The 19536-nt window shown below is 38.4% G+C and overlaps 2 protein-coding genes across 47 annotated transcripts in view; one reads left to right on the top strand and one right to left on the bottom strand.

Moving 5' to 3' along the window:
• The window catches only part of Raph1 (Ras association (RalGDS/AF-6) and pleckstrin homology domains 1), a 100506-nt gene extending 81931 nt beyond the window's left edge, over nucleotides 1-18575 (top strand). For 7 of the 8 annotated variants that reach the window (XM_005335082.5, XM_040294736.2, XM_021733102.3 and 4 more), the window contains 2 exons: nucleotides 1412-1554; nucleotides 4217-18575. In XM_005335082.5, the coding sequence (XP_005335139.2) occupies nucleotides 1412-1554; nucleotides 4217-6250 (2177 nt within the window). In that variant the 3' untranslated portion in view covers nucleotides 6251-18575. Of the gene's footprint in view, nucleotides 1-1411; nucleotides 1555-2931; nucleotides 3487-4216 lie in introns of those variants that run through there. The other variant, XM_078017880.1, reaches the window with a different exon arrangement.
• The window catches only part of Abi2 (abl interactor 2), a 196664-nt gene that overhangs the window by 7466 nt on the left and 169662 nt on the right, over nucleotides 1-19536 (bottom strand). For 31 of the 39 annotated variants that reach the window (XM_040294753.2, XM_040294739.2, XM_040294743.2 and 28 more), the window contains one exon: nucleotides 17150-17456. In XM_040294753.2, coding sequence (XP_040150687.1) covers nucleotides 17281-17456 — 176 coding nt within the window. In that variant the 3' untranslated portion in view covers nucleotides 17150-17280. The other 8 variants (XM_040294769.2, XM_040294771.2, XM_040294773.2 and 5 more) reach the window with 2 other exon arrangements.

The raw sequence follows: 19536 nt of genomic DNA, 5'->3' as shown, positions 1-19536 counted from the left end.
CAAATACCATCACTGAAAAAAACATGGAACCAGGGCTTTTGGACAAACAGTCAATCCTAGGGTTATATCTGAGCATATACAAGGTGAACCTAGAGCATCTTGTAAGGCCTGAAAGTAAAAAGTACTCAAACATGATAAGAGTATATCAGAGAGGCTCAGGAGCCAACCTGAAACTTCAGTAGCCAAAGCTGAAACAATTTGAACAGTATAATATGCAATGTAGTATAGGATGTAACCCAAATTATAGAACAAATAAATATTCATGAGTCCATACTAATATAAATAATTTATTGAATAAATAAACAAGGAAGAACAGGCTAGAGGGAGCCTCACATTCAGGGATGATAAATAAGGCTAGACAAGTGTATTTTGTAATCATACTGCTTATATTTGTACCTTATGGATAGCATCTTATTTTATTTTTCACTTTTTATTGGTGGGTAGCATTTTCTGGGGGTGGGGAGGGTACCAGGGATTGAACTCAGGGGACTACTGAGCCACATCCCCAGCCCTATTTTATAGTTCTTATTTAGCAACATAGTCTCATTGATTTGCTTAGTGCCTCGCTTTCACTGAGGGTAACTTCATCCAGAAGAGTTTGGGTTTTAGGGATTGAACCCAGGGGCATTTTGTCATTGAGTCACATTTTCAGCCCTTTTCAATTTTATTTTGAAAGAGGATCTTGCTAAGTTGCCTAGGGCCATGCCCGGTTGTTGAGCCTGATTATTCATCCCAGATATCAGTTAGAGATGCACTGTTTTCACACCCGGTTCCCACTAGGCTCTGTTCCTCACTCCCAGACCTGGAGGCAAGGCCCCAGCATGGCTGCTTGCTAGTATTGTTCATTACTAGCAAAAAGGAAGTGATTATCAAATATAGGTCGGAATTCATAGGTTATAACTCCACGATGGCCTGAAAATGATGGAGTGTTTGGGAGTTACTTGTTTGGGAGTTGATTTCATGCAAGACAGAGTGTTAGGATAACCGGTAATGTTATATGACTCTTATTACCTGTATCTCATGGGGGACTATTTAAAAAGCATTGAGATTTCCTATTAACCATAGGATAAGGAAAATTTTCTAATGGAAAATACTGTGTTTATAATGAATGAGTGAAATTTTTATTGTTCTACAGAGCAGTTGACTTTGGATAAAAGATCTAAATGTTGGGCTGGGGATGTGGCTCAGGCGGTAGCGAGCTCGCCTGGCATGCGTGCGGCCCGGGTTCGATCCTCAGCACCACATACAAACAAAGATGTTGTGTCCGACGAAAACTAAAAAAAATAAATAAATATTAAAATTCTCTCTCTCTCTCTTAAAAAAAATAAAATAAAAAAAGATCTAAATGTAAATATTCATGCTTCAGAATACTGACTGGTTTAATTTTATTTCTTAAAATTATTTAAAACAGAGTCTCAGTCAAATCACTCTAATCAGTCTGATAGTGGAGTTTCTGATACCCAGCCAGCCGGACACGTTCGTTCCCAGAGCATAGTGAGCTCCATCTTCTCTGAAGCCTGGAAACGAGGTACTCAGTTGGAAGAATCCAGCAAGGTAACACATGAGTTTTAATTTACAAAAAAAAAATATATATATATATATATATATATATATATATACATATACATATGTATATATGTATATGTATATATATATATATATGGTATACTATGGGTTTAAATTATGATCTTAATTCATTTATTAGGAATCTTATTTGGCACTATTTCAGTCTTTTTTCTTAGATATCCAGTCTTCATTGTAAGGGGAGAAACCATTTCAGAAAAACTGTGATTTACTTTTCCTTGGAAATTGGGTCTAATAACCTAAAATCTGAAAACAAGGGGAAAAAATTTGGCAGTTTATTAATTCCTTTATTAGTGACTCAAAATTATAAGATAAAGCAATTTCCTCCTTTCTACCTTTAAACAATTGAATGGAGCAAGACCATGCAGTAAAGAGTAGATGCTTATAGTTATTTCTTTATTCATTATTTATTTTATCCAGGCTCATTTATCTTTCCTTTTCTTTTATGGCCTTTGGCATTTCTCTGGGCATTGATGAATTTTCTCAAATTGTGCTTTACGTGGGAGACTAAATTCAAATCAATCAGTCTCCTTTTAAAATTTTGTATTCCTGAACTTTGCATGCTAGATGTTTCAGTGACACTAAAGAATGAGTATAATTATTGGAAGTCTATAATACTTATAAAAATAGTGAGGTTCAAGCTCAGTTGAAAGACACTATAGTCCTCCATCAAGTAGCCTCTGTAGACAAGGACATGTGTGGCTGGAGTTGCAGTTTCAGTATGAAGAATGTGCTCCAATTTTGAAGGACATGGCATCTGTGACTGGACTACTTCATTTTTACCCAGTAATCATTTTTATTTTTTATTGTTTGGGTCTGAGTCACTTACAGAAGTACATTTACAAATTTAAACGAACATTTAAATTTATTCTTTATTAGAACAAATTTGTTCCTGAATTTGCATACGTTGTCCAGTGTAGTGGTGAAGCATTTTCCTTCAGAAATGCATATTTGAGAATTGGTTCTAATGACCTAAATTCTCAAAACACTTGACAGTTTAACTCCCTTATCAGACACTCAAACTTTTAAGTAATCCTCTTCCCCTTCCCCCCTAATAATTTGGATACTCTAAACACATACTAGGAAGCTGGTTTACATAATTAAGATGTCAGCAGAAAAATCCCTTGCCTAACCCAATAATTAGTGGTAAGATCCATGTGCATTTTAAGTTATAACTACCTAATTGTTTCATTTATGACCAAAGAAACCAAAGGTTCAAGTGCTCTGTAATTACAAAGTCCATCGTTGCACAATAGAGCTTCAGAAAGAGATGACCCTGCTGTGCAGTTAGTTTCAGTTTGTTTTGAGTCTTGATGCTTCTCTGAGTTTCTTCTCCTGTTACCTCAGTCTCAGGTGCCACATGAGAAGGCCAGCACAGCTAAGGTCTGCGACCCCTGAAGCAGCCAAGACAGGGTCAAATTAAGGTCAGGGGCTATTCTCTGGAAGCACATTAACCTGAGTGTCTCCTATAACCAGATCTTACAAACTAATGCTTTCATTTTGATGTATAATTTTTAAAGAAACATGTGAGTGTTCTGATTGGCATTAGAACTCAGCCCTATAATGAGCCTTCTAGTCCACTAACCTTACCCATTCTTGATGCCAGTTAGATGTCTTTCATAATTGAAAACATCCCTTTTCATCAGCTTGTTCAGAGATCCTAAAGGATGTACCCAAAGTTATTACACCAAGGGTCCTTCCTTTCCTCTTTTCAAAAGTATTTGAACCAGTCATGCGTGATTATCTCCATGAAGTAACTGACCCAGTATAGGCATTTCAGCAATGCCAAGAGCCACCCAGGTGACCTGGTTGATAGGTTATTGGTAGTTTCTAGCTCCTGTTTCTTGATTCATTTCTTTCACTCTAGCATTCCCAAGTTCCCTCTCATTATCTTTGTGATATTTTTATGATCTTTTGTTTTAATGTTTACAAAGCATTTCTTTATGTATTTTCCAGTAAAACAAATGTAAAGAATGCCCCCCTTTACCTGCATTGCTGGACTTCTGTGCATGTTGGATGCAAGTGTCTCACACGCACGCAAGTGTGTGTGGAGCGCATTCCTTCCTGTGTGACTGTGCACGCCTGCTGAGCATTCTCATACTCTCACGGGTCAGCTTACTAGCATCAGAAAGCCATCCTCATTCCTCTGGAGGCCCTCCATCAGCATCCCCAGCCCAGTTATGGCATCTGCTTGATGTGGGTGCAGTCATGGACTGAAAGGTGAATTTGAGCCATCACAACCCCTTGCCAGGGTCAGGGAGGAGCCAGTGCAGAGAGGCTTCCCAGACAGTTCCCACTGAGGGCAGGGTGTGTGCAAGTCACACAGCCAAGGTCTGAAATCACACATCCTGTCACCTGCCAAGTGGCTTTTGCAGAAGGAAATCTTTCCTAGACTGGAAGCTTTAGCTGTTTGAAGAATACTTCTGGGGAAAACAGATTTTCTCTGTCCTTGCTGCCAGGGTGTCAGATTTTAGTCTTCCTGACATTGTCCGTATAATCACCAACTGCTGCATCCTTTTCATGCATGTCCCAGATTCCTTGCTTTTTAGGTTTACACAATCAAAGCTTACCTCTGTAACTGTTGTGTTTGTTGTTTTTCTCTCTCCCACCTCCCTTTTTATACTCCTTTTAGGCCAGAATGGAATCTGTGAATCGGCCTTACACTTCACTTATGCCCCCTTTATCCCCACAAACCAAAATAGTCACTCCCTACACTGCTTCACAGCCTTCACCTCCTCTGCCTCCTCCCCCTCCTCCCCCTCCTCCTCCACCGCCACCTCCTCCTCCACCCCCTCCTCCACTCCCTAGCCAGTCTGCCCCATCTGCAGGCTCCTCTGCCACAATGTTTGTCAAGTACAGCACAATCACCAGGCTGCAGAATGCAGCTCAGCATTCAGGGCCCCTGTTTAAGCCCCCACCGCCCCCTGTGATGCAGTCTCTGCCCTTAGCCTCACAGTCAGTGAAGCCTCAGATCCTGGTGCCCCCAAGTGGAGTTGTTCCACCACCCCCGCCCCCTCCTCCACCCCCGACCCCTGGTTCAGCTATGGCCCAGCTAAAGCCAGCACCATGTGCCCCATCCCTTCCACAGTTCAACCCTCCTCCTCCTCCACTGAAGATTCATCAAGTTCAGCATGTTACTCAGGTGGCTCCTCTCACACCCCCACCAGCTCCTCCCATCCCTGCAGTCCTCCCTCCTCAAGCGCCCCCTAAGCCCATCGTGACCATTCCAGCACCAGCCAGCGCCAAGACTGTGCCCCCAGTTATGACACAAGCTGCACCACCTACCCCTGCTCCTCCAATTCCCCCAGCAAAAAAGCAGGCAGTGTTCCCTATTTCTCACGTTCCGCCCTCTGTGTCAGCTCCCATTCCAGCTCCAACTCCAGCTCCAGTTCCCCCACCCACACTGCCCAAGCAGCAGAGCTTCTGTGCAAAGCCCCCTCCCCCACCACTGTCTCCAGTGCCCTCCTTGGTGAAGCAGATGGCCAGCCAGTTCCCACCCCCTCCAACACCTCCCCCTGTGGAATCTCAGCCCTTAAAGCCTATTCCAGCAAACCTCACTCCACAGTCCCCTCCTGCTGTGAAAGCAAAACCCAAGTGGCAGCCCAGCTCCATCCCTGCTCCTTCTCCTGATTTTCCTCCTCCCCCTCCTGAAAGCAGCCTGGTGTTTCCTCCACCACCTCCGCCCCCACCACCACCACCACCTCCACCAGCCCCGGCCCCAGCCCCACCACCAGTGCCACCCACAGCTTCTCCTACCCCTGACAAAGGTGGATCTCCAGGCAAAAAGCCCAGTAAGATGTCCAGCCCTGGGGGAAAGAAACCACCCCCTACCCCACAGCGCAACTCCAGCATTAAATCCAGCACTTGTGCAGAGCACCCTGAGCCTAAGAGACCCTCCGTAGACAGTCTAGTCAGCAAGTTTGCACCACCAACAGAATCAGGGTCTCCCATCAAGGAGACCCCACTCCCTCCTGCAGCACCCCCCAAACCTGGAAAACTACATCTTTCTGGAGTTAGTCTTCCCAATGTTCTCCAACAAGGGTGTGTGTCGTCAAAACCCTCTCTTCTGAGTGGGCGTGCAAAGGACTCTGTAGTGGAATTTCCTTCTCCTCCATCTGATTCTGATTTTCCACCCCCTCCACCTGAAATTGAGCTTCCTCCGCCCCCCATCGAGATCCCAGCAGTATTCTCTGGAAACACCTCTCCAAAAGTGGCAGTTGTTAATCCTCAACCACAGCCATGGTCTAAAGCCTCAGTGAAGAAGGCCCCTCCACCTACACGACCCAAACGGAACGACAGTACCCGCCTCACTCAAGCAGAGATCTCTGAGCAGCCAACAATGGCCACAGTTGTGCCACAAGTGCCCACCTCTCCCAAATCCAGCCTTAGCGTCCAGCCTGGATTCCTGGCCGACCTCAACAGGACACTGCAACGGAAATCCATTACTCGGCATGGCTCGCTGTCATCCTCTCGCATGTCCAGAGCAGAACCCACAGCCACCATGGATGATATGGCATTGCCCCCACCACCCCCTGAACTGCTCTCTGATCAACAGAAGGCCAGTTATGGAGGCAGTCATATCTCAGGCTATGCAACATTGCGCAGAGGTCCCCCTCCTGCACCCCCCAAAAGAGACCAGAACACTAAGCTCTCGAGAGACTGGTAGCCACCACAGGACTTTACATATTTCATGCTATCTGTAATCAGTTCTACAATCAGCTCACCTGATCCTCTGTGAATTCAGGTGCTCAGAGCCTCCTGGTATGATGATGATGTTATTCAGGTAGTGTTCAGCTGTATGTGTGTGTACGTGTGCATGTACACACATAGCTATACAGAAGTGTGTGTGTATATATATGTATGTGTATGTGTATAGAAAGAGAAAACCAAGAATGGTTCTATTTATTCCTTTCCTCTCCCACTCTGAAAATGAAGTTCATGCATTTTGGATGGAAGAGGCATGGAAGGAGATAGTGTTCTGTCTCTTATAATTTCTTTTTGTCTATCATGTGGATTGGACCAAAACTTCTAATTGCTCATTTAGAAGGTATTTTATAAGTGTCTGTCCATGTGCAGCCTATTTGTGCATGTTGTGTATTATATAATTAAGGAATAGATGTATAATGTGCTCTTTCTCAGTTTGAGAAAACAACCAGAATGTGTGATATTATCTACAGGGCTTTTGTGTTTGTTTTTTCCCCAGTTGAAGTTACAGCTGCTTGACTGACACTTCACTATTACACATTAAGGGGCACTTTAAATCAGGAAAATCTTTTAGCTTCATAGAACAGGTAAATAGTTCATCAGGGGGAAATTTTCACAGATATTGTCTATGTGGTTGTGCATAGAAAGTAAATCCATGGTGTAACCAAATCATTCTAGTTGTAGTACTCCTGCAGTAATTCCACTCAACATCTAGGACGTGTTCTCTCACAGGTAAGCTCTTTGCCTACAATACATGGATACTTTTTAATGCTACAGTGCTGGGTAGTTTTGAGTATTTTTCTGAAGCTTTGTCAACTTGACTTCATGATCCTTGCTTTGATTTATTGTGAAAATGTCTAGCACAATCTCTCTGTAATGCACTTTCCCAGTATGTCTTTGGATCACCAGTTAACCTTTTTAAGTGTGTGCTTTATAGGTAGATGTCAGTATCTGTAGCCAAGTGGTATATGAAATATATACATCCTGTGCTCGATATGGTGCATCATTACAAAAAAACAAAATCACTTCTGAAACACCCATCTTTTTAATGTATTGCTTTCTAGGTGAGGTGAGAAAAGAGAACAAAACTGGGCCCTCTACAAGTGTTATATATGGGTTGTAATATATAATACAAAAGAGAATCCTTTAGATAGGGAACTGTTGTGGAGGGAAAGAAAATAAATGAGGTTTTTGATAAGTGACATCTATAGCTGGTCCTGGTTGTAGAGACTGTTCAGGTTACCAGGTGTTCTGATGAAGTAGTACAGTGACATTACATATCATGTATGTGCAGTTCGGTATAACATGGAATCATTGCTCTGGGGATGATACACTATACTTCTATATGCTTCACACTATCCTTCTGTATACTCTCTGTACATTTTTCCTTGGTACATGAGAGAAATATGTACTGTCCCGTTAGTTTTTGATGATAAATTGACTGTTAGGAATAAAATGCAATCTTAGAGCTGCTTTTAAACAGAATAAAAACTGGCCAGCCCAGCAATTATAAATGAATACATCTTGTAATGAAAGTCTATGCCTGTTGGGAGGATTACCAGTGAAAACTACAGAAATCTTTTGGCAGTGCCCCACAAGGAGAAAGTGATGTTGGGGAATTGAGGCAAAGTGAAACTAAAGTTACACTGTATGTGAAGGTATCACTGTAACCCTCCAAGAAAGAACTGCATCATAATAGAGTAGCTGGCACCTCTCCATTGCCACATCTCCAGGATATTGTTCAATATATTCACGTGGTTATGGAGCAGTAAGAATACAAACCATTGTGCATTTCTTAAAAGTCTTTCTTCTTTAAAATATATTTTTTGATCTTTCAAATTATTCAGAAGTTTTGTGTGCTTGACATACTTATGAAGTGACCTTCATCTGCACTGTTATTGTAAGCACGCACAATTTGGGTTACTTTTGAGTACTGATTGCCAAGCTCCACTGAGACTCCAGCGAAGTAATTTCCCAGTCTTCTACTGCTGCTTTATATTCTAAGGATCACCCACATTTGTAGGGTAATGGAGCTATTAAAACTATGAATCCAGTTGTCTAAGTTTTCATCCTGAGGGTTTTGTTTTTAAGGAAGGTAGATGGACAACTTCAATTTTGAGGGGAAAATAATGTACCTCCAATCTTCTTTCACCCATGATTTGAGCTCTAAAACAGTCTTTGTTTATTCATTGTGTAATTTCTTATTTCCATCCTATAACAGCCATCCTAAACCACTGCTGTTGGTCTGTTTTCTTTGAAGAGCAGACATCATTGAGCACTGGTGATGGCAAGAAGAGATCAGGGCCAGAGCAGCGACCATGCCATCTCTATCCCTAGCCCGCTGGCTGGCTGGCCGGCCAGCCGACTAACTACAGGCTTTTCCTGTACATTACTACCAAGATGGAAGTAGCAAAGAAAAAAATTTTACATGTCATACAACTGAATCAAAAGACCTCTAACACTTTATTTTTCTAGTATTTTACTCCCTAGTTTTCTTTAACATGGTTTTTGTTGGGATGATGTTAGGGACCAAGGGAGGTTCAGGTTTTATTCCCCTGAGACTACTCTAGTTTTGTAGCTCTTTTCTCTGGTGTGTTCATGTAAAACACCTACTGCCAGATGATGCTAGGACTGTGCCTTCTTCCACTGCCTTCTGCTCTGCAGCTCCATCCCTACATGGCTTTCTTCAGGCCAATGAAGGCCATGGCTGGCTGACTTGCCTGTATTAAGAGCCAATGCAGGCAAGCTCTACCTGCTCCTGGGGGAGGTGCAAACAGGTGCCTATTAGAGCCAGTGATTTCCTTAATTGAGACATCCTTAACTTTTGCTATAGACAGTTTCGGAATTGGATCACTCTGTTTAAAAGTTTTGGCACCAACTCTGAAGGACAATAGAACCTTGCTCATTTAATTAAACAACTTACTTCAGGTTCATAGGTTGGAATATAAACATTAGACTATTCTGTATTGAATTTTATCAGCTTGGCTTTTACTACTCAAAAACCTAGATTTATATACCCCCCCCTTAACTGCTGTAATTCTCATATCTAATAGATAAGTTTATTGTTTCTAGATACCCACTTAACTGCAAACCAGACTTTTAAAATTCGAGACATTTTAAAATTAGATTTCTAAATCTTAAGCTATAGAAATGAATATTTTCATCAGAAAATTTCAAGCAAATATTGTAAACATGATGGTGTTTTACAGTCCTCTAAAATCAAGGTGCTCCTGCCCATGAACAGCCTATCTTGCAAAGGGCTGTGCAGTATCTTGGGTCCCTTGTCTGTACATGTTTACCATGTACATGTTTACCATGAAGTTCATCAAGAAAGTCAAAATTGAGAGGTTTAATTCCAGTAAGGTGACAGTTCTGAGACCAAGATTAATAGAAACTGTATACCCAATTGAAGTTTCAAAAGCTGCTATTCTAGAAGACTGCTGCTAATAGCTATGTCAAGGATATAAGGTTATAAATTAGCTTGTAAAATGTTTGAGGTTATGGTGTGGATTGGTTTGATTTTGGTTATCCATCCAACAGAACCCTTTGTTACCTCTGTTCTTCAACCCAAAACAAGTTTTATGTTACAAAACACAAGGTAATTTTTAAACAAGAAACCTATTGCTGTTTTTGTACATTACCAAATGTTTTCATGTGCTCTCAGAACTAACATTTTAACTCATGTAACCTGCAGATTTTATTTAAATTTAGACCAACTGAATCTGTATACCCGTGATTACAGGTGTGTTGACTCGCTCTCAGTAAAAATGGCTGTATATCTCATGAGAAAAATTCTTTTTAAAAAAGTCCCTGTAGATTGCAAATACAGCTTTACACCATTTTATAAAGCATGTATCCCTAACCTGATTGATAGGAATATGTGACCTCACAAAGTTGACATTTGATCCAAAGAGAAATAAAAGCAAGTAGAACAGAATTAAATATTCAACTAATTAAATATTCAACTATCTTGTTGCTTTTAAGCCCCAAAAGAACATTTCTACACCTTTACCATTCGAAAGCTAAAAAATAAAAAAGTGCTCAGTTGTTATGGTTCTTAAAAGATCTATTTGTAAAAGAAATCTGAAATACAGCAGAAGAATAAACTTGTTCAATTAAAAATAAGCAAAATACCTGATAAATACTTGAACAGGAAAAATGATGGGTTTGCTCTTTCCTTGTTTGAATAAATCATTCAGAAAACTATTTACTGTAATTGATCCCCAGTGCCTTGAACTCTTTGGGAGGAATAGCATTTAAAACAAAAACCCAGGAAGCAAGCTTTGAGGTGCTAATGAAAGCCAAGGAAGGTAACCCTAGTTTTGGCAAAAATGGAAAAAAGTGACAGTTTCACAAGAGATGGCTTTATCTATCTAGGACTGGCTGCTTTCTACCAAAGAAGTTTGAAGAAATGAATTGAGTTAGGATGATGATGAACACTACATAAGTAAAAGATGGCCAAGTTCAGAAGCATATTGGTCACCAGGTGGCTATTAACACCAAGCGCACATGATTGTTAGGGCCTCAGCCTCCTCTTAGGCAGTAAAACATGTCTGCAGTACTTGGGGGAGGGCTCTATGTTTTGGAAACTATCCATTGCTTGTTAAATTTATTATAACCTAATGCCAAAAACTGCTGTTTTTTTCATGATTCCCCATCTCCTTTTTTTTTATTTGTAAATAATCCCTCCTAGAAAATAAGCATCAACTGGAATGTTTCAAATGATTCTGCTTAATTTTGTTATCAGCCACCAGTGAATAATTCTTAGAGATGTATGTTTAAGGTAAAATATCATTAGCTTGTGCTAAGTGTTGTAAAAACATTGTTTACTGTTCTGAAGGCAAATTGCACATATATTTAACTGGGATTGCTCCCTCCCCTCCTGTTTCTTTAAAGAAGAGTTAAGACTTACGCTGACTTTAGGCAGTGTGAGCTTTGCCATAGGTACATTGTAGAAATATACTTTTTTAGAGCATGAAAAAAAATGACAAAAGGAACTACATTATAAAGTACTGGTTAGAGGACATTATTCAGAGGATTATGCACAACTCGGTAAAGATGAAGTTAACAAAGATGTTTCTTTTAGCTTTGTTGAGATTTTCTTCTGCATAAATGTATGCTCTCATTTCATTATGTGCCTTGCTCCCTGATTGTGCAAAACTATATATATATATATATATATATATAAAATATATAAGAGGTATATTCAGTACTACTGAGGATGTTTTTGTTCTACTGGATTAAGTTATTTTCCAAATTACTCTTACCAGTTATTGTCAGTAAACTATTGTAATGGTTTAGGACAGTAGTCATACAGTCAGTGTAAATTTGTTTTTCCAGTTACATGTTTGCATCACGTCAGCTTACCCAGTCCTTAATTAAAAAAAAAAAGTATGTAAGTATATATATATAAAAAAAAAAACATGTAAACACGGGGACTTTGAGTGTTTGTGGATCGCCACCATTAAGAATCTGGTTTGGGTTTTAATGTCAAGGAACCCCCAAAACAAGCTGTATAGTAAGAACAAATTAAGTGTGAAGGTGAATTAAGTTTGATATGTTCAATTTAATAATTTATATCAATAGACTGAGGGAGCTTTGGCTATGAATGCGCTAGTAGTAATTAACCAATAACTTAAACTTTTTTTCTTTAAATAAAGTACAACTAGGTGTAACTAATACACAAAGGAATGTTTTTTCCAAAACTTTGGAATCACAATGATGTGTTGGACTGCCACACTGAGGTATACGGAAATGTATACATGTTTACATGTCACTATCATTTACCAAACTAGGACAAAAATAAAAACAATTGAAGACCTCCCCCTTCGTTCACCACCATCATACTGGTTGTGGAAGGAAGAAGCATTCATTGTACAAGGGACAGAGGGTGACAAGACATGAAACAAACAGCATCCACCCCCACCCAGTGCCCAGATTCATAGCAGTTTAACCAAAAGTTAATTCCAGGTAATCCAGAGGAGTCAAGTAATAGGATAATTAACAAAAGACTGGATACTGAACATCTTTTGAGACAAAGTTGTTCACATGCAGAAAATGTCCTGAGAATCAAGAGAAACTTTTATTGAAAAAACTCCTTTGAAATGTAAATGCATTGGTTGGGTATTCCAGTTCTTCACATTCTTCCATTGTTACTTAATGACTTTCAAAAGATAAAGAATGAAAAAAAGGGAGATGGCCTTCAAGGCAGGAAAAATTCAAGCATTCTTGGGTATCTTAGAAACAAACTTTGTGCCCACTGTTTCTCAAATACATCACTAGAAAATTCTAGTCAATCTGGTTATCTGGGATCTTGGCTAACTGCCATCACACCTATGACCAATCTGCAATTTTCAGTCAACCCTGTGTTTGAAAGAATTTTATAGTAGCAGAATTTAGATGTATTCTGGGGGAAAACAGTTCATATCTTGAGCAGCTGTCTTGGAAATATGCTTTGGAAAGCTCAAACTTGTGTAAGATTCAGTATTTCAAATACCTGATGTCTAAGACTGGTAATAAAAAAGTAACTCCTTTGATCAGAACAACAGCAAGGTCCTCAACACTTAGATACCACCTTCAAAAGAAGAAAATGATTTACATAAATAATTTCACAAGACATCTGAATATACTTTGTGATTTTATTTAGGTCAAATTCTTAGTACACAGCAATAATTAATTCCAAATACAATTAAAAAATTAAAAAGTGAATGTAGCCCCAGTCACCTGGAGGTGGTTTAATGGCACACACACGGAACAATTACTGGCAACAGACTGCTCCCTCAAATTTCCTGAATGGTTTTTACTTAACACTACCAACTCTCTGGGAGCTAAAAAGTACAACTGGCCAGATCACAAATTGTTTACATTCTTTTTGTAAATCATTTTGTTAAGAAAAAAGGTACATGGACACAAAATATGATAAAAACTGCTTTTCCATAGAATTCTGAAATTGCAAAAGAGGTTTCATTTTAATGTGAAAATAAGCTTTTTGTTGTGTTTTTATTACAAAAAACCTTAAGATATTTAGCAAGGATCATTTATACACAGCTAGGCCCTGTCATTTCACTTGTAATTTTTAAATAGAGATCCTCAATGAAACAAAGATCAGCATAAAGTAAACTTAAAGGTATGAGCTCAATGCTTCCATTTAATAACTTTTATAAGGCTCTCTTAAATAAGGCTGTTTTGCTGTGCTGTGCTCCTGCCAGTGTTGAACTAATATAATGTGTTTTGCTACATACACCTTATGGAAAAGAGTGTTTATACTGGGTGTAGTTTTAGAAGGGGTAATTTTTTTTTTTCACTAAGGTTGCACTTAATAATACTCCTTTAAACAGTCTGAATACTCTGATGGTTATTTACCAAAACATGGCATATATTTTCAAGTATATTCCTGAAAACATCAAGTAGAATTCTTAATTGTTAAAGAAAAATACAGCACATTTAATTAAGACAGTTGTGGTCCAGTGGAAAGAGTACTGGGCATTGAGTCAGGAACTCAAATCTGAAACAAAGAATCTAATAACCTCATTAGTCAAATGAGACTGAACCAAAAATTTTAAAAGCTCATCTAGCTCTAAAATTCTGTGATTCTAAAGTAAAGTATGTGAGAGAATTACCACCTTAACACCAATCAGGAGTTTCTGGCCAAAGTTCAGAAGTGAACAGATCCCCATTCTTTCCAAATGCCTGGCAGTCACATGCCAACTCCTCCAACCCTTTTCAGAGGTAAAGGTGGCCTTCAGGACTTGCCATGCTCTCTCCAAGAGGAGAAAAGGTAATAAAAGGTAAAAGAACGGACCTGCTAAAAGAAAATGAGAAAAGATAAAAGCAAACTACCATCATTTTTGATGCCTCCCAAACAGAAAAACCTTTATCACCTTTAGTCAAAATCAAATGCAAAGGAGCACAGCTATATTTACAGATAATCACTGTAAAGATGCATAAAACATTCTCTCTAGCTGGATAGTAAACAGCAATGGAAGGAAAGAAAAGAGGGGATGAAAAATGTCACACCCAGTGATTTAAGAACATAGCAAAATTAGCCATCCCTTACCAGCCCCAATGTGGGAACAGCAGGTACCTCTGAGGAAGACAGAAGTAGCCAAAAGATGGGAAATACTGAATGAGAAAAAAGGTTTATACTTATTCCAAACACACAGCAGGCTAATGAATCTCCCAGGACTAGATTTTTAAAAACTGGCACTATTTTCTGTTTCCAATTTATTGTCTTAGCCACAAAGTCAAAAGTAAAAATGTTTATGATCACTCATATGTCCTTGTGGACTTTCAAATATTAATACCAAAAAAAAAATTTTTTTAAACCCAACTATTCAGTCCTCTTCTTGAAGGGAAAAAGGGGAGTGGCCACACAATCAAGAAAATCTGGAGGGAAGACCATCATATTAGATTCCTGCTATCCTGATAAAATGGTTGCTTATTGGTGAGCAAGTTTCAGACTTGGGTCATCTTTGCTATAATAGCAATACATCTTTGCAGCATACGAAGATTTCATGAATTCATCTGAAATTCCTAGTAACAACCACCTTTGAGTTTATAAAAAAGATAGATGGGGAAACTTACAATAAAACAGGAAATACTACCCTTATAGACTATTAATAGCATGCAATCTATGTAATATTACATACATTAAAAGTCTCCAATTACTGTAGGCCTGGCTCATTATTTCATTGTATCAAGACAAACTAGAATTTGAAACTACAAAACTTTAATATGCAAAAAAATCCAACAAGTATTGTTTATAAAACAAAAAGTCACACACACAAGTACTAAATGATAGAAAAAATAAATCAGCTAACCATGAATTTCCCCCCACTGCAGATCTTAATATAGGATTTCACCAGTGTCTTCTGAACTCCCCAACCAGCAGGAGCAGACCATCTACATCCCTCTGACTCCACCAGTTCTGCTTTCTGTAGTTGCCTTTGTATCTCTAGTAGTGGTGAGCTTATGGGAACTGTTTGTTGAATTTCAAAACACACTCTGCCTTATTAATCCACTAAACTTCTCAGCCAAAAACTACTTTAAGTGATAATTAGAACAACTAATTTCAAAGGTTTTCCTATTTATGCACCAGTACTAAGAAGAGTTTGACCTATCCAAATATAGAGTTTTGCTTGGGTCCATAGGATAGTAGGACATTCAGGGCCATTACACCATGAAGGAAAACGGAGTAAGACATGTTAGGATGACCTCACAAAACCACAAAGTGGAATGTGTATGAGAGGCAAGATAATAAAGCTAAGTCCAAAGTATTGGGGAAAATCTAAAATCAAAATAGCTAAGATGTGATTTTTTTAAAAAATACTAACTTTAAAACAAAATCTTGGTAAGGAAACACTGTAAATGGGTCTCAGTTAAACGGTGAAGTTATATGCTCAGATAACAGACTTACAGGTGGAATATTAACTTCCACCTATGCCATCAGTATTTCCTCACACATTATTATACTTGTTCATTTTTCAACCAAGTTTTTATATCGGTAGTACCCATCATGTTCGTTCCCTACATTTGAAATACATGCAACTATTGCCTCTCCCTTTTCACCCAACTTTGCTGGAAGTTATCCAGCAAAGCTCTATTCTGGCCAAGTCAGTGGACTAAGAAGAACCCATAATGGCGGCTTTGGGCCTGACTATAAACTGGTTCATCCCATCACAGTATTCACCTACTGAGCAGTATCCCTTCTGGGTTTTTAAACTATTTCTGATGCTGATTACAAAAGTGATGATTGAAGATAGGAGAAAACATTTATTAGTTTCTCTTGAAGTTGTACTGATGTTTATCAGTGTGACTGAATCAGTATTTTGGCTTATTAATCTTGTTCCACTATATTCTTAGTCTGAAATAGAAGGTTCAAATTCTTACTAAGAGCTACTTCAGAGTCCAATGACATAAAATCAGGTGAGGATTTACCTTTTCTAGAGCTTAGTGAGAAAATGAAAACAGAAGCTAACAGTGGCCATTAGTAATGTTCAGAGAGCATAGTAGCAGCCTTTTATTCTACTCCCAACTGCTATTCTCTTCAAAAACACACACTCACACACACACTGAAAAAAAAATTTTTTTTTCTAAGTTGCAAAGAAGGAATAAGTAATAGTTGGTCTAACCTCCACAATCCTACTCCTTGAAACAGCACCTAAGGTGAGGGTTCATGATCCCTGTTTGTACAGGGCAGTTCCATCAGAGCCTTAGGAACCTACAGGTCTAACTTCACACACCAAACTCGGTTTATGACCCCCCTCTACTACATTTCACATCAGGGCACACTGGCCATCAGCAGGAATGCAGTCTCATGCAGCAGCACACTAAAACTGGGAATCGTTAACCACCCTCAAAATGTATGGAGACTTTCACATTTCATCATCATTATAGTCTACAAACAAACATGATCAGATGCAACTGAGTTCAGCATTAAGTCATCTAGTACACTCAAGTGCTGAGAGAATGCAGAATTTACAGTATTATAGAGGAAAAAAGCCATCTGAAACAATTGTAAAAATAGTTAATTGTGGTATTTAAATATTCTCTCCTCTTTATACAAGTGGAAGAATGTGAGGGTACCCACTGGGCCATGGGTTAACCCCTTAGCACAGGCAATGATGAACATCCAATGCCACAGATTCTGCAGGAAGGAAACCCCAAGGGTGTACAGTATTCCTGAGAAAGATCACAGATTTTTTCCTGAACCAGTCTTAATCTGACTTTCGATTTATTCAGAAATGGTCACTTTATTTCAATCCAGACAGCTCAGCATAGTATAAATGATGTGTATAGAAAGATCCATTTTTTCAGACTTGTCTTGGTTTTTTGTTTTTGTTTTAATACTGGGGGATGAACTAAAAAAAAAAAAAAAGTAGTTTTTATCATTTGTATCCTTCATTCTATTTCACTGGAGGGAAATCTCCAGGGCCTCCGGATAATCTGGAAGACCTGACTATTTCTGTGAGGGAAGCACAGCCCTGCTGAGCTTTACTCAGAATAATGCATGATAGACTCAACATAATTCCCAGGAAAGAGCCCAGTCACTCCATTCATAACTCCCTCATACCAACCATCGTCATTCTTCTTGATGACATAAATAATGGCTCCTTCCTGAAAGGACAGCTCATCTTCTTTGTCTTTTGTATAATCATAAATTGCCACAACTAGGAGAGAAAAAAAAAACACGATATAAAAGAGAATACTATTCCTAGAAAGAGCCAAATAAGCAAACATGGTGACTTTCTACCCAAGCATATACCAAAATTTATAGTTTTCTATGTAATAAACAGTCCTATGCAATGGAATCTAATTTTCTAGAAAAGTTATATAATGAGGACAAATGGCAAAAAGCAAAACCAAAAAAAATCCAACACAGATAGTCAAACCTTATTCTTTAACAGTCTATACAAAAGTACCTTATTGAAGAGAGAATCTTATCATGCAAAATGGCTATTCATTTGTGTTTGTCTGAGATACATATTACGTTTTTAAAAAAGCATTAAAATGATACTAATGCAATCTGATACAAGAATCAAGTAAGACACCAAGACAAACTAAGGGAATATCAATTTTGTTTCCTTTCTGAAGTCAGGCCGATTCATGGAGTAAAATAGTGACTGGAGTCTCACAAGTCAAATGCATGAATAATAGGAATCTATGTATACTGTCTATATATTCATTAAAAACATTTACTACAGGGGGCTGGGGCTGTAGCTCAGTGGTACAGTGCTTGCCTCACATGTATAAGACACTGGATTTAATCCTCAGAACCACATAAAAATAAACAAAGATATTATGTCCATGTACAATTTTTAAAAAATTACATTATGTCACTAATATATCCAGAATATTCGTCTTTAAAGTGCTAACAGAAACAAGGTACCTATAGGTTCTCCTGTGATTTTCATTGCTGTCACTTGGTAACTGGGCCTTTCAACCACTGTCTCAGATAATAGCTGTCTCCTAATATGACACCTACATCAACAGTTTAGTTAAATTGGGATACCTTAAAACTTACTTAGCTCTACTTGAAGCTCTACTTAATTTTTGTTCCAACCTCTTCATCCCCTCTACCTTTTTTTAATACCAAACCTTCAATGAACTCTCCATCATTTTCAGAAATATGTATTGACTTTGTTATTTTCTCATGTAACCTTATTCCTCACATAAATAAATGAGCAACAGAAACCAAAACAGGGACTTTAGATATAATGCAACTTGCCCCAGTTAAAGAAAATTTATGTTTCTGGCTTGCCTTAATAAAAATTAAATGGCTTCCTTAATCTGTGAATATATTTTGTTATTGTGATATATTTAGGACATCAAGAAATAATTTCCATGGGCCTGACTTGGAAGAGTTCAGTCTGTATTTCTCAAAACATAACCAAACACCTACACACAGTTAAGTAAAACTACATGATACAAGTTTAACTATATTAAAAGAATAGGAGTACTGTTCAGTATTGGCAGTCAACCCAATATCTTATAGCATTTTTAAAAGGAAAAATATTCTTCATGCTTACAGAAGTGCAAACCCACCAAAAAATTAATTAGAAGAGAATAAAAAGGCTACTTCAACATAGTAGAAATGTAAAGTTATTAAGCTCTATGTGCATCCATCTTCTTCAATAAAATGTAGAAACTGGAATAGATAAAATTCATTGAATATGACTGCAGACACTATTTATAGTGATATAGTGTTAACATCTTTAAACTGTTAGATGAAGGGGTGGGGATCAAAATAAGTGATCAAAATTTTGAAGTTAACTGGTTATTTTTTTCATCAAAGAGAGGGGTGTTGGGATGTAGCTCAGTGATAGAGTGTTTGGCTAGCATGTGTGAGGGCCTAAGCTTGATCCCCAGTAACACAATATAGATAAATAAATAAAACTTTTTTTTTTAAAGCCTGCTTAAAAATATTCATTTTCAGCTGGCACAATGGCACATGCCTATAATCCTAACAACTGGGAAGGCTGAGACAGGATGACTCCAAATTCAAGGCCAGCCTCAGAAATTTAGCAAGACCCTACCTTGAAATAAAATAAAAGTGTTTGGGGGTAATAGCTCAGTGGTAAAGCACCCTTGGGTTAAATCCCCAGTTCATGCACCCAAAATTCATTTTCCCTCCAGGGAAAGATAAGCACCAGTAGTTTACTTCATTTACTTCTTCATAAAGCTATTCATCAAAAGGAAAATAGATTTGATTTGGTGCAAAAGACTTAAAATAACTAAGGAACAGACATT

This window comes from Ictidomys tridecemlineatus, chromosome 7, assembly GCF_052094955.1.
Source record: "Ictidomys tridecemlineatus isolate mIctTri1 chromosome 7, mIctTri1.hap1, whole genome shotgun sequence".
Taxonomy (NCBI): Eukaryota; Metazoa; Chordata; class Mammalia; order Rodentia; family Sciuridae; genus Ictidomys; species Ictidomys tridecemlineatus.
This window is presented reverse-complemented; position numbering and strand designations above follow the sequence as displayed.